Source organism: Delphinus delphis, chromosome 1 (genome assembly GCF_949987515.2).
Source record: "Delphinus delphis chromosome 1, mDelDel1.2, whole genome shotgun sequence".
Lineage (NCBI taxonomy): Eukaryota > Metazoa > Chordata > Mammalia > Artiodactyla > Delphinidae > Delphinus > Delphinus delphis.
Window position 1 is genome coordinate 151,920,034 of NC_082683.1, and position 15,185 is coordinate 151,935,218.

Sequence of the window (15,185 nt, forward strand, 5' to 3'; positions counted from 1 at the left end):
GAGGTGAGGGTGTGCAGCGGAGCGCCGGGGACTGAGGGGCCACGGTGGCCTCATCTGTACTGTGGTGTGATTGTTCTCCAGCAGCACTGTAGTCTGGCTGTGAGTGCAGGGAGGGTGACTAATTTGATTAATCGGGGATTTAGAGTTTCAGAGAAGATCAAGTGGAAAGGCACTGGATAGGGTGTTGGTGTTGGACAGTGCGGTTCATCTATTCCACTAGGGGGCCTATTTGTAGGGAAACAACTAACACCAGGAGGTAGCTCATGGATCCAGGAAAAAAAGGCAAGTATTGAGGAGTTGGGGATCTCAATGGAGTAGAAAAGCTGGTGTCGTTTAGGGATGGAGTGAGACAGCCCAGAGGATGGGATGCTGTGCGCAGAAGATAGGGATATGAGAATTGACAGGGGCTTGGGAGCTGACCAAGTCTAAGGTGTTGCCATGGGAGTGAGTGGCTGGGCTGGAAGTGGAGGATTTTGGACTTGAGGACATCAAGGTAGTTTAAAGTTAGGCCACTGGATGGGTCATCCTCCCTCTCACTGTGGAACAATGAAATTGTCCACAGTGATGGCAAGATTTAGAATGGAGAGGAAGACTGATATCAAAATCCTTAGACTCGGGCTTCCCTGGTGGCGCAGTGGTTGAGAGTCCGCCTGCCGATGCAGGGGACACGGGTTCGTGCCCCGGTCTGGGAAGATCCCACGTGCCGCGGGGTGGCTTGGCCCGTGAGCCGTGGCCGCTAAGCCTGCGAGTCCGGAGCCTGTGCTCTGCAACAGGAGAGGCCACAACAGTGAGAGGCCCGCGTACCGCAAAAAAAAAAAAAAAAAAAAAAAAAAATCCTTAGACTCTGAAAAAAGAAGCTAGAAGCTGATAGTGGTGAGAAGGGCTAAACAGTGAAAGATCACTGATACTTCGAGAAAGAGAGATTGTTGCCAGAATGTGGGGAAGTCCCAGTGGCAATAAGGAGCTAGGAGAACACCCATACATCCTCCCTGCTCTGTGGTGTGCTGGACATTCAAGAATGAATAGGGGGCTTCCCTGGTGGCACAGTGATTAAGAATCCGCCTGCCAAATGCAGGGGACACGGATTCGAGCCCTGGTCCGGGAAGATCCCACGTGCTGCGGAGCACCTAAGTCCCTGCTCCACAACTCCTGAGCCTGCGCTCTAGAGCCCGCGAGCCACAACTACTGAGCCCATGTGCCACAACTACTGATGCACGCCTGGAGCCTGTGCTCCACAACAGGAGAAGCCACTGCACTGAGAAGCCTGCACCCTGCAGTGAAGACCCAACACAACCAAAAATAAATAAATTAAATAAATACACTTATAAAAAAGCAAAAAAGAAAATAATGAATTGGGCTTGGAGAAGATGATGACATAGGGAATTTACTTGAAGTTGAATGGGTCTGAGAAAGCATTATGAAAGAGGTAAGGAGTAAGGCCAGTAGAGAAGGATAGGCCAGGAGTGAAATGAAAAATCTTATTTTCTCCTTAAGAAAAAGCAAAAAACACACATCACTGTGAGACAGGTAGGACTATAATTTTGAACCCCATTTTAGAGATAAGAAAAAGAGCAAAGAATTGAAAGGCCGTGCCCTTGAGTTAGTAAGAGATCCAAGCTTCTCACCTGGGCCTCTTAACATGAGGGCCCCCAGGGCCCTGGAGAGGGATAGCTCCCACCAAGGGCAGCTCCCCTTGCGGGTGGAGCAGGAAGGAGGAGAGGAAGAGTTAAGCTGGCTGCTCTCTGCATCCCTAGGCCACCCGGACGCCCCGCAAGGCCATCGCTTTCGGCAAGCGCTCGCACTCCATGAAGCGGAACCCCAGTGCTCCTGTCACCAAGGCAGGCTGGCTTTTCAAGCAGGTGAGGCCTCCTATTCCATTCTGCCCACTGCATCCCTGCTTTCTCCTCACAGTGCTGTAAGTCCTCTGTAGTTATAACAGCCCATGTATATTTTGCTATGTCCCTCCAGGTCCTATTTTGGTATATCTCTGCGAAATCTCCTAATTTAATAAAGGCTCAGAGAGGTTGAGTATCTTCCCAAAGTCTCACAGAGAAATTAGTGTTATATTTGGGAATTCAGCCAGGTCTCCTGATGGGCAGATGCAGTGACTTTGAAATATGCTGTCATCAACCCTATCAGAGCAACCCAGTGGCTCAGTCAGCAGGGCCCTCTTGCTATGAAGGGAGGGGGATGTCTCCTCTAAGTCTAGGGGTCCAGTTCTCCTCGTTGACCTGGCCATTATCCCTGCCGGACCTTCTGCTCACTCTTTCTGGCTCATCGCTGCACTGTTTATCTTTCCTGGGGGAGACACTGAGGCCCAGAATGACAGAAGTGGAAGGTCACAGGCAATAATGTAATGTCACTCCCTGCCCCTGAGGGCCCTTGGGGGTTGCTGCCACTTGTTAGTCGCAGAGCTGCAAACAGAGGCAGGATGTCCTTATAATGAGTGCAGCACTCTTTCCACTGCACACACCCACCTCCCCAGGCCCAGGTCACAGACTATCCTGTCTATTCCCCACTTCTCCTGCAGGCCAGCTCCGGGGTTAAGCAGTGGAATAAGCGCTGGTTCGTCCTGGTGGATCGCTGCCTCTTCTACTATAAAGGTGAGCTTGCGCCTGGCACTGGCAGGGGCTGTGGGAAGCCAGGGCCCCCTCTTTCTCATTCTGCCCTGTCACAGGGCTCGGTTTCTGATGGATGTTGGGGGTGGGGGGGCACGTATCCCTCCTGTGGTCTCCGGCACCAGTGGCACGTGACAGGGGATAAAGACAAAGCTCGCATTCACTCACTCATTTCACATTCGGCAATATTTACTGAGTGCCTACGAGATTTCAGGCAGAGTTCTAAGCCCTGGTGGGTGGTGTGGTGGATGAACAAGACAGTCAGATGACAGAGGGTGAAGTCCGGGGGAGGGCGTGGGTGGGAAAAGAAAAGGAGGAAGAAGACGAGGGTCCCTGGTCATCACTAGCAGGTCACCTGCTAATTGGACCTTGTATGTTGAGCTTCCCCCATCCCACTGGAATGTATGATCCGATCTGTGTAGGCAGGATTTTGGGGTCAGTTTTGTTCACTGCTGTATCCACAGCACTGAAAACAGCACCTGGCACATAGTAGGTGCTCAATGAATGTGGAGTAAATGATTATCCCCCAGCTTCTGCCCCCTTTGCCCACCCCAACACTCACTCCCTTTCCTCCCCCACAGAAAGGAGGGCAAAACTCTTATAACTTTGGTGCAGCAGCCTCTAGGAAGTTATTTTTAAAGTATGTACAGCAACAATATGTCAAGGAGGGCAGGGAGGAACTAGTGAGGGTTGATGACAGTGACGGTTCTGTCACACTGATGCCGTGCAACGAGGCCTGGGCGCTGAGGAGAGGATAAAATGATCTAGCAGCAAGAGTGGCTGTTTCCTTTTCCTCCATGCCCTGGGAATGGCAGATCTCTGATTTCTCCAGGTCTCCTGGGAGCAATTCACTGAATCATTAACTTTGGCAAACAAAGGTTGTACCTAGTGACCACCCCCCCCACCCCCCCTTAGAACACTGCTGTTCCTGTGCCCTGAGGCGCCTGAATCCCAAGGAGAGAGATCAGGAAGGGGATGCACGTCCAGGGTCTAGTCACAGAGGAAACCCCAAGATTGAGGGAGAAGAATCTGCTCAGGCTGGGCCCCGGGATGTAGGGCCGCACAGGAGCCAGAGTATAACAGAAGCTGGAGGGAAAACCAGGGTCTCTGCAGGGAAGACACTCTGGGCCTGGTGTGAGGGGAGAACATTAAGAAGCTCTGAACTCAAGCGGCATGGAGATGGAGGGTCACTATGCACTGAGAGGTGCTCTCAGGAGACCCCTAGACACTGGCCTGGACTCAGCCAGGCAGGGGGCCCACCTCCTCCTGCGGATGATGGCCTCTGCCTTCCTGAAGAAGCTCTGGGCTCCCAGCCTTCCTGTCCCTTTAGCTTAGTCCATCCTCTGGGTACCATGCCGAGGTCTGTCCAGGAAACTGGACCTTGTGCAAGTGACGAGTAAGGGGAGAAGGGGAGCTCGTGGAGTCTGTAAGCCCTGTGAGATTTCTTCGGAACCCTAGCTGAGGGTTTTACAGGGTCTCTAGACCCAGGAATAAAGAGCTATGCCAGGGAAGTGGGGAGGGTCTTGCCATGGCCTCATCGTTAGCCCCAACCTCGTGGTTCCCACACAGCACCCCACCCTTTCGGTCTCCTGCTGATAGCTGGGGGCCTGACCAGCTAATCCCTCAGGCTCCTTTGGAGATTCGGGATGAATTATGCAGCAGCCTGATTGCTCACCTGCTTCTGGGGATCAGAGGGCGGGGGGCCATGCAGGGCCGTGTCTTCTGTGCAGACATGGGGACTGTAAAGGGGAGGGGTCTAGTCAGAAGACAAAGCAAGCTGCCAGGTGCCTAGGAGAACCTTAGAGACAATTGCCCGGAAGGGCCCGAGCCGAAGATGCGAACGTCCCCTCTACCGTGCCCCATCCCCTTATATCCTGTTCCCTGTGTCGCTGTTGGGATCACCTTGTTTGGAGAGGCGCTGTGGATGGGAGGGAGGTTAAGAATGCTAGAGCTCGAAAGTCAGACTTCTTGGGTTAAAGACTAATCCACCACTTTCTACTTAAGTAACCTTGGACAAGTTATTTAATCGTTCTGTGTCTCAATCTCCTTACCTATAAAATGGAGATCATGAGTACCCATTCATAGGATTGTTGGGCAGGTTAAATCCATTAAGCCTTTAACTTAGAACAGTGCCTGACATATAGCAAGCGCTCCAAAATGTTGGCTCTTCTGTGCTTGTTTGCTTCCATACTGGAATGTGAGCTCCCCAAGGGTGGGCACTACTACTCGCATTCACCTCTACAGTCCCCAAGTCTAGAACAGTGCCTGTAGGGCTGCCACGCTCCCCAGCTCCAGGGAGTGTGCCTCTCGCTGTGCAGAGCACGGCCTGTGTGGTTGTGTGGTGGCCCCGAGTGCCTGACGAATAGTAGACGAGTAACAGATATTTGCTGGTATTTATCCTAATAGGGCTGATACACTCCCCTCCCCTCCCCCCCGCACACATACATCTCACTTGTGCCTCTATTTCCTTTGACAGACGAGAAGGAGGAGAGCGTCCTGGGCAGCATCCCCCTCCTGAGTTTCCGGGTGGCTGCGGTGCAGCCCTCAGACAACATCAGCCGAAAACATACCTTTAAGGTCAGTTGGCCTTCCTCTCCCAGGTCAGGTAGGGGCGGGAGGCCGGCTCTTCTAGAGCATATAAGAATGAAACAGGATCAAGAGCCACCTCCTCAGGAACCCCAAGTGGTAGTACTGGGGGGAGCAGGCAGCGGTCCCTGGGCTCAGTGCAGGCTGTTGTGAGGCTGTGCCGGGACCCCTTCCTCTTCTCTCCCCAGGGTGGGCCTGTAGAGATGAGCTTCAGTGGTACCACAGTCTTTCCTGGGGGAGAATTAGTTATGTGCTGAGGCCATGGACCCTCTGCCCGGTGGCCTGGCACCTAGGAAATCCCTCACAGCAGAGGCAGGAACTGTGGCCGGGTGGGTTTCTAAGATCCATTCTGGAAAGTCTTCCTCCCCACTTTGGGCCCAGGGAACTAGACCCCCAGTCAAACTTACTCAAAGGGTCTCAGATGTAAGTTGTTCACTACTATTCAGTGTACAGCGCGTTCGCACCGGCCCACATAAGGGCCCTCAATTTGTCATTTGTCCCCACTTTCCTTCTTATCCCTTTGCCCTTCAGCCCTGCTGCCTGCACCCTGTCCCCTCTCCAGCCCTTGTCATGGGCCAGCACCCTAGTATTTTTGCCACCTTGTAAAATGGGTTTTGTACGCCTGTGTTTTTTAGTTGCCATAAACGACATGCTCTAATTTAAAAAAAAAAAAAAATCTTTGCAGAAAGTTAGGAATTGAGTTTCATTATAATTGAAAGCTACAAACCTCACAGAGACACAGTTTGAGGGAATAAGGGCCCAGGGAGATGGCCTCACCTGCAGTGCTCAGCGCCACTGCTCGGAACCCCTGGGGGATCTACCCATCAAAGACGAGACAGCAGCTGTCTCATCCTAGGCCAGTGTTTTTCCACATTTAAAAATTCACGGCCCATTAAAAACAATGAAAATTCCATGCCCTTTTTGTATTTTGTGATGCAAAGATCATAGGTTCTTTTTCATTTTCCAAATATAAAATTATGATCTCAACCATGCATCTTCTTAGTACAAAGCCCTCTCTCCCCCAGTTGAGAATTGCTGTCCAAGACCCTGAAAACCCACAGGTTACTACTCGAGGGCAGCATCTGAGTTCCTGGGGCCCCAGAGACTCTGCCCTTTCTGTCCTTCAGCTCTGGTCACCTGGCCACAGAGAGGTGGGCAGACACATAATGCTGCTCCGGGGAGCAAAGAGGGACTTCTTAGGCACATAATTAGTTTCGAGCCTCCAAGGGTCCTGTCTGCAGAATGAATAATCAATAAAACAGTGGCTCCAGGGAGCTGGATTTTAGCTGGGGAAATAGGAACAGGCTGTTTAACCAACAACAAACAGGCCTGCTCTACACAGACACGCACACACCCCCACACAGTCAGACAGCCTGTCTTACCCTTCCCCTCCAGACCTGCGTGCGTGAGCGCGCGCGCGCGCGCGCGCGCGCGCGCACACACACACACACACACACACACACACTCCAGCTCGGGAGCTCTGCCGGCAGCCCCGTTAGAACAACGTCCCAGTGACTGACACACCCCTCCATAAACCCCAGATCTCTGTGCCCATCAGCCCCTCTCCTCCTTCCCTTTTCCCTGAGGAGTGCACTGCCTCTTTAAAACCCAACTCGGAGGGCTGTGCTCAGTGGCCCACAAAAGGTTCGGATTGTGGCTATTCAGTGGCCTTTCCCCAGGGAAGGGAGGGGAGATGAGACAGATGGGAGGCTTGTCCTGCTGCGGCCACCAAGCGAAACCCTCAGATGGCCAGTAATGAGCCAGCACTGTTCCCACCCAGCCTGCTGCTGAATGGCCTTCCTCTGTCCCTGCACAGCCCCGTGGGGGCTCTGTGGGCTCGTCCATGGGGGCACCTCCCTCAATTCTCTGGTCCCCTTTCATGCTTCCAGGCTGGTGCCCCCTCCTGGCTCCCCATCAATCACCCTGTCTTTTCCCAGGCCCTCTGCCTTCTCCTGTCACAGCTGTTGTTCCCGTGCCTTTGCTCTCTCCTTGTTTCCCCATGGGTATGTTTTGTCCTCCAGCTTGACCGTGAGCTCTTCGAGTGCTAAGAGCATGTCTTTGCTTTCCCTGTGACTGGTGCCCAGAGCAGAGCTCTGCACACACAGGATGCTCACTGGACGCTTAGCAAAGTAATTATTTGCTGCCACTCCTACCAGCCCTGGACACACCCACTCGTCCCACCTGTGTGTCTCTCCCCTCTACAATAACCCTGTGTTCTCCACCCCAGAGGGCTTGCCTGGGCCCCTGCTCTCCATTTCCCTGTGCAGTTTCGACCCCCAGATCCCTCTTTAAAACTTCACTGGCTTTTCGTCAGCACCTCCCTGTCTCTGCCTACCTGCTGGGCAGCCCTGCTGGAGGGTGGGGACTGGCCGGATCCAGAGGAAGGAGGCCCATCTCTGTTCTTAGAGAAGTAGGTTGCCCCCTCACTGGGTAATGGCTCCTGTGCAAAGACACGTGCTGGGGAAGGTGCTGAGGAAAAGTGAAGGTCCGTCTGGGAAAGCACTCGAAGGGTGTGGATTTGACACTGTTGCTTAGGAGAACCCTGGGGCTTGGTCAGAGGAGCCCTGTCTTCTCTCCTTCCAACCCCCAGAGACCCAGGATTTAGCACCCAAGGGGTCATAGGCCAAAGTGAAGTTCACATCTGAGACTCTTAAACACTTTGGGATCTCTCATGTTGAATGGGATGAACAAGGCTAGCTGCTTTTTCTGGGAGATTGGTCTCACCTAGGAAGTGTTCTGAGACCCCAGAAAGGATCTAGCACTGGAGCGTCTTTTCCTCTTGGACCCTCCCCATCAAACAGATGCATCAGTTAAGGCCAGAGCAAAATCTCGAGTTGTTTACAGTTGCAGGGCTGGTCGGGAACAGAGCTAGGATTAGCACTGGGCTGCCTGCCCTGCCTTCTCTCCTCGAGCAACCCAGGTTTGCCGGGTGCACGCTGTCCACCCCCACTCCTGGTGGGCTGACCTGAGCCTTGCTGGGTGCCGTGGTCCCAGTGGTGACACTGAGTAGAAGGGGCTAGTCTGAATAGCTCCCCACTTCCCTCTGTTCCTCGACATTCCTGTCACGTCTCCTGTCTCTCCTTCTGGTGTTCGGTTGACCTGTTCTCTGCTTCTCCTCCTTCTGGCCGCGTGAGGACCCCTCCTCTGGACAGGAGCTCGCTTCTGGGTTACCGCCTGCTGCGCCTGCTTGCAGCCGCCAACTAGGTAGCGTGCTCTGACCGTCTGTGCATGCCCCCCGTGTGCCCGCGCTGTCCCGCTGCGCGGAAGAGAGTGCCAGCTTCTCAGAGGCTGAGCTGGGGCCGAGACTGGCATGTGGTTGGGGTAGGGGGGCATCTCTCCCGGGCACGGGGTAACTGCCCTTCAAAGCAAGCATGGAATTTGATGGGAGAGCGGGCAAGGTAATTGTCCCTCAGGTGGGGCAGGTCAGCTTACCTGCCTGTTGGGCTGCCTAGTGGTGTCCAGAGAGCTAGTCGAGGCAGATACGAGGGTGCCAGCTGGGGCACTTGGGACAGCTGGGGGCCTCCTCACATTGCCCCGAGCTCCATATGGGGCGAAGAGCTGCAGGTCAGGGGAATGACCTGCCTGACCACCTGCCCTGTGGGCATGGGTGTATTCTCCCCACAGGTGACTGTGTGCTGGGTGGACGAGGCTGGGGACAGTTCCACGCACTGCCTCTCCCCACAGGCTGAGCACGCCGGGGTCCGCACCTACTTCTTCAGTGCCGAGAGCCCCGAGGAGCAGGAGGCCTGGATCCAGGCCATGGGGGAGGCTGCCCGAGTACAGATCCCCCCAGCCCAGAAGTCAGCGCCCCAAGCTGCACGTCACAAGTGAGTGCCGGGGACCGGGCATAGGTGTGAGGACTGCTATTAGAGAGAGAGGAGGAGTGAAGAGGTGCCCATCTCTGTGCCCTTGCTGAGCCCAGCACGTGGACTTGAACCTCTGAGAACATGTGAACCAACTCCTTGCCTCCCAGCAGGGAGGCTGGCTAAGTGAATTCGGAGCCTGTAGTCTCTTTTCCCCTGGGCAGCTCCTCCTCTTCTCTCTGAGCTGGTGGAGGCCAAGAGAGAAGCCAGGTTCCATGCGGGCCTGGCCAGGAGCCAAAGACCAGGGTCACTCACTCGTTTTGTTATGCATACAGCCTTTGTGGGACTCAGGTTTGAATCCCAACTTGAACACTTGCCCACTGTGTGACCTAAGTGTGAGTTACTTAACCCCTGACCCTCAGAGACGATAATTATAATCCTACCTCATAGGGTTGTTGTGAGGACTCAATAGTATGGGTAAAATGACTGACATGCAGCGAGCACTCAGCACGTGATGCTCCTGTCACTTCACCCCGTCATCGCCCGCAGTCTCAGCACCTGTCTGTACTTGAACTGGGCATTGAGTCTTAAGTTAGATGTTAGCAGGGATCCAGCAGAAGGAAGTTTTACAGTACAGACTCCAAGTCTGTGTACCTGTCTTGAAAACGTTTACCAAGCAGTGTCTCAACAAGGATGCTTGACTATGTTGAATTGGGGAAGGTGTAGCGAAAACATTGTCATGAGATTCCATCTTTGCTTTGACCAAGGGGTGGAATTCCAGAACTTCACTCCTTCTTTTCAGAAATATTTACTGTAGATAGAAATGTGTATAGGGTGCTAGGAAAACAAGGTAGGAAAAGTCTGACAAGCTCCTACCTCATGGAGCTTATACTCTCATAGAAAGTCCTAGAAGATGCTTGTTCGGGAGGGGAACTAGCTTCTCTCTATGCCTGTGAAGTTGGAGGCAACGGCTTCAGCCCCTGGTGCGCCTGCCATGTTTGATCTCACACAGTCCTACCCAGCCTGCCAATGAGGAGCCCAAGACTCGTGGAAGTTAAGTAACTTTCTAAAGGAGAGAGGGCTGACCTGTCACAAACCTCTGTAGCTGAGACATCAAGGATGGTTCCGATTATGCGTAGTGTGTAGTGCACACCAAGTGACGGGGGCTGGATCAGGAAGAGGCTACAGGAGACACCTAGTCTGGGTGAGGTTAGTCTCGGCCATAGCTAGGAGGCTGGACTCAAGGAGTTTCAGCAGAAGGGAGCGAAGGGTGACACACGAGGAGGACCAGCAGGGCAAGACGAGCACATGTGCACAGGCAAGCTTGGATTACGCTTTATAATTGCCCAGGCTGGAGCAAGTATATAAAATGGTAGGATTTAGGAAACAGAATTGGAATTCATTGAACCCTGTTTCCATCACTGCCTTCCTGTCCATCCTTCTCCACTCCTCTTCTCCTTCCCAGTTTCCCCCCACCTGAACTCCACGCTGGGCTGGAGTCCCTTACAACATCTCCCTTGGCATCCCACAGCCACGAGAAGCCAGACTCTGAGAACATCCCACCCAGCAAACACCACCACCAACCCCCCCAAAACAGCCTTCCCAAGCCTGAACCAGAGGCCAAGACTCGAGGAGAGGGTGATGGCCGAGGCTGTGAGAAGGTGGAGAGGAGGCCTGAGAGGCCTGACGTCAAGAGCGAGCCTCTGGTGAAAGCCAATGGTGTCCACGCTGGACCAGAACCAGCCTCAGACCCGGGCAGCCCTTACCCTGAGGGCCCAAGGGTCCCAGGAGGTGGGGAGCGGCCCACCCAGCCCAACGGCTGGCAGTATAGCTCCCCGAGCCGGCCGGGGAGCACAGCTTTCCCACCTCAGGACTCAGAAAGTGGGGGGCAACGGCGGAGCTTCCCCCCACGTGCCAACCCCGACAAAATCGCCCAGCGCAAGAGCTCCATGAACCAGCTTCAGCAGTGGGTGAACCTGCGCCGAGGGGTGCCCCCTCCTGAAGATCTTCGGAGGTGAGGCCTGGTGGGGTGGGGTGGAGTGGGGATGGCGTTCCGGCTGGGGGCTGGGGCTGGGGGAGTGACAGGGAGGCACCCTCTGTTGGAAACCTTCTGGAAGCCAGGCTGAATTGGGAAACCAAGAAAACCCCAGGATTCCCTGCTTGCCCAGATGCTTACTAACCCCATGGTTCCCTCTGTAGAGTTTGCCCCCTGCCCCTGATTCTTGCCGTCTCTGCCTACTTCAGAGGAAGGGACAGAGCACCCAGTGCCTCCCACAGGACGCTGGGCGGCCTGAAGCATGCAGGCAGTCGCAGCGAGGGGCCTTTAAAGCTGTCCAGCCAGACGTCCGTCCGTGCTTCCCACCCTTGTATAGCGTCCAGTGTCTCTACCAACGCGAGACTCACTAACTGCCAAGGCAGCTCACTGCGTCTTTGAAGCTCTGTTTGCAAGCCATTATTTATAAGCAGTTTTTAAAAAAGAAAACCGTTGCCACTCATTGGCCCTAGTTCTTCCCAATAGACCGATTTACTTCTTTATCCAGTGACTGGCTCTCAAATATTTGAAGACATTTATTGGACCTGATTGTGTTCATCAGGGCAAGGGGGGCTGCCGCTCCTTCCCTGGGGGTCTGGGAGGGCAGCTCACTGTGGTGGTCTGCCCTGCCCTGGGGAGAGCGCCTCACTAGGGTTGAGTCCCAGGAACGGACTGGTTGGCTCCTTGACAGGATCATAAAATCAGCGAAGGCATCCCTTTGTCCCTCCTCCGTTGTCCCCCTCCAGGTGCCTGGTACACTCTAGTGTTCTCTCTGCTCTCAGCCTCTCTGGAAAGAATCTGATAAATTGGTTCATGCTGAGATAGAGATGGCTAATAAGGCTTAAAGTTTCTCCCCAGGGAGACAAAGAGACAAAGATGGAAGCTCTGAATGGTGAAATTTCTGGCCTCAGGGAACTGGTTGAGGGGGAGAGCTTTGAGGACAGGTCTTTCCTTGCACTTCTGGAAACAGGCCTCCGTGCCTGGGCAGTGGGCGCCCCCGTATGCTCGCAAGGTCAGCCTAGGGCACCATTCACCTCGTCAGACCCCACTCTAGGCTGGAGGACAAGGAGGAGGGGCTGGGGCACGGGCAGGTGGCTGGGGGCGTGCCCATTTTGTCTGGCTTCCTTACAAAGTCCTCTCTGTCTCAGTCCCTCTAGGTTCTACCCTGTGTCCCGTAGGGTCCCTGAGTATTACAGCCCCTACTCCTCCCAGTACCCTGATGATTACCAGTACTACCCGCCAGGCGTGCGGCCGGATAGCATCTGCTCCATGCCGGCCTACGATCGTATCAGCCCACCCTGGGCCCTGGAGGACAAGCGGCACTCCTTCCGGAATGGAGGCGGCCCCGCCTTCCAGCTGCGTGCGTGGAAGGAGCCTGCCAGCTATGGGCGGCAGGATGGTACCACCTGGATCCCCAGCCCCTCCCGGCAGCCTGTCTATTATGATGAACTGGATGCCGCCTCCGGCTCCCTGCGACGCCTGTCCTTGCAGCCCCGTTCCCACTCTGTGCCCCGCTCGCCAAGCCATGGGTCCTACAGCCGCGCCCGCATTTTCTCCCCCATCCGCTCACCCAGTGCCCGTTTCGAGCGGCTGCCACCTCGCAGTGAGGACATCTATGCTGACCCTGCTGCCTATGTGATGAGGCGATCCATCAGCTCCCCCAAGGTGAGCCACCAGCCTTCCCCTCCTTCCTCAGCCCCTGAGATCCCCCAGAAGCCTAAGACGATCTGCTGAGAAGAGGTGGGGATGCAAGGGTATCTGGGGACATGGGGTCACTGGGCTGTGTCAGCAGGACCAGGGATGCTGCCCAGGGGAAGCCACTGGCCCTGCGGTTCTGTCCATAGGAGAGCTGCCTTGGGGGATTTGCCTTGCCCCTGAGTAGAAACACTGCTCTCTGTGCCCATCCCCAGACTGTACCAGGAGCCCTAATTCTATATAAGAGGACAGAGAGGGTTCTATCTTTTCAAATCTTGAGGACCTAGACAGATCACTGCAAGGATATTGCAATGGTTAAAGGCTGTCCATTTTAGTTTGAAATCTGCTCCGGGACAGGTTACAAACATCCCTAACCTTGAACTTCAGTTGGTGGGGAAGTCCATATCCCAGCCGGACCCCCTCACCTCTCCAATCCCCTTTCTCTTCCAGTATGATTACCTGGGAGACAGGCGGCCAGTCCCTGCAGGACTGTTCCCCTACAACTACCCACCATCCCCCACGGTCCACGATAAGATGGTACGTCCTCTCCTCCCACTCCACTTCCCCTCAGGACCTCTCCTCCCAGGGCGGGGCCAAACTAGGGCAGACGCAGGGATGCTCTGTGCCCAGTGCCTGGCCCGTCTGGTCTTTAGCAGCCTCTGGATACCTCCTCCCTCCGGCCTGGACTCTAACACCAATATAGAGAGTGGTGTCAGTTACCCCTCCTCCTCTGTGACACAGGGCAGAGGAGCAGGGACAAGATCTGGAAGCGTGAAACGTCCCCATTCTCTCAGTCTCAGAACAACTCCTCTCCAGCATGCAGAGGGGCCTGGACAGGGTGCTTAGGCTATGGGCTGGGAAGAAAAGTTAAGCTAGAGCTCCCAAAACAGGCATGATCTTCTAGTCTTCTTACCCCTAAGCGTACTTGCTTCAAGCTCGTCCTTGCCTGGAATGTCACTTCGGGGGGAAAGAGACTAGAAGCCGGATTGAGGAAGAAAAGATTTTCCATACTGTGTCTCCTCCTACTTTCACTCCCCTTTCTACTTGTGTCTCTTCCGGGAATTTGTTCTCCTGAGGATTTTGGTCTCCGCCTGGAGAACTCGATGCAGATGCTCCGCCTGGGGAGCTGGGGAAAACCACTGGAACCAACAGGCAGAATCCTTGTCTCCAACGGCCTGTCACTGGCCCCTCTCTCTGAGTCTTCTCTGCCGGTGTCCAAACTCTATAGCCAAGACACACAGCAAATGCACCCATCTGGAAACAGTGGATTTTCCAGAAAACTCAGAAAAAGCTCCAGGAAGTGCTGACTAGATGGCTTCAGTGGTGCTTCCCTCTCCCAGGGCAGGGCCAGGCCGACCCAGGAGCCTCGGAGTGTGTCGCTTCTCTCGCTGGGCTTGTCCAGCAGACAACCTCTGTGGCTGCCCGCACCCTTCCCCCCTCCCTTCCCTAGACTCCTCAAGGCCAGAGAGGCCTCTGTTTGTCGTTGCCCAGCTAACTCTTAACTGCTTTGCTTCCTTTTTATTGTTTTCTTTTGTCCTGTTCCTGTTTGTTTGTGTTGCCGTTGGGCCTCGGGCTCCGGGTAGGATGAACTTTTAGACCTTCAGTTGCAAAGAAACCTAGAGTATTTGGATCAGCAGGTAGGCAGAGCTGGTGCCCCTTACCATCCCCCTGCCCTCCCTTCACGTCTCCCTGCTCCTCCCCGCCTTCTCATCCCCCATCCATCTGACAACCTTTGTTGGCAAAAACCGGGACACAACAAAGTGGCTTATATTTTGGTTTGCACCTTCACACCCCTTCTCTGCAAAGCCCTTTAGGGCAGCTGGGAGTTTCCTGGGGAAAGGAGAATTGTAAATTACCACATGAATAATTAATGTCACCGCCTATTTGTTCGACCCAGATGGAACTGCCCCCAGGGGGCAGGCGGGAATTTGCATTTTTGCTGGATAGAGTTGCAGAGACAGGGAGGAGCTCTGTGCTGGGGCCTAGGAGGCTAAGGATTTAGTTCAGCCTGAATCTGGGAAATTAGCCTATCCTATTCCACAGGTTGTGGTTAAACTCCACATTTTGTAAGCGAAGGACCACAGACCTGCCCTGCACTGATTTTTTAAATTATGGTAATTCGGCATATATGTTAGTTCCTCTGCAAAGTTCTTTTGTATGCACGGCTCATGTTTTCCTGAGAACTCAGTGCTGTAGGCAGAGAGAGTGTCATCAATCCAGTGTTACAGATGAGCACCCTGAAGAGGCAATGAGTGTCCCCAAGTGATGAAAGCAATCGGCTGCCTGGGCTCTCACCTTTGGCTACCTTGCCTTTTGAGACTAAGGAGGCTGTGATACTGGGTTTAGACAGGCCAGGGGTCAATATGCTGGGCAGTTTGTATGAGCACATACTCATATTCAGATCTGTGCTACAAATCATGGGGGACCTGGATGTGTACCAGATCCAGGTGG

At 54.3% G+C, this 15,185-nt stretch overlaps 1 protein-coding gene across 9 annotated transcripts in view; it reads left to right on the forward strand.

Moving 5' to 3' along the window:
• Positions 1 to 15,185, forward strand: part of PLEKHA6 (pleckstrin homology domain containing A6) — a 57,732-nt gene that overhangs the window by 17,565 nt on the left and 24,982 nt on the right. For 6 of the 9 annotated variants that reach the window (XM_059996207.1, XM_059996203.1, XM_059996195.1 and 3 more), the window contains exons 4-10: positions 1,755 to 1,859; positions 2,531 to 2,603; positions 5,095 to 5,195; positions 8,829 to 9,031; positions 10,539 to 11,021; positions 12,188 to 12,704; positions 13,185 to 13,271. In XM_059996207.1, the coding sequence (XP_059852190.1) occupies positions 1,755 to 1,859; positions 2,531 to 2,603; positions 5,095 to 5,195; positions 8,829 to 9,031; positions 10,539 to 11,021; positions 12,188 to 12,704; positions 13,185 to 13,271 (1,569 nt within the window). The remainder of the gene's footprint in view (positions 1 to 1,754; positions 1,860 to 2,530; positions 2,604 to 5,094; positions 5,196 to 8,828; positions 9,032 to 10,538; positions 11,022 to 12,187; positions 12,705 to 13,184; positions 13,272 to 15,185) is intronic. The other 3 variants (XM_059996222.1, XM_059996237.1, XM_059996245.1) reach the window with 3 other exon arrangements.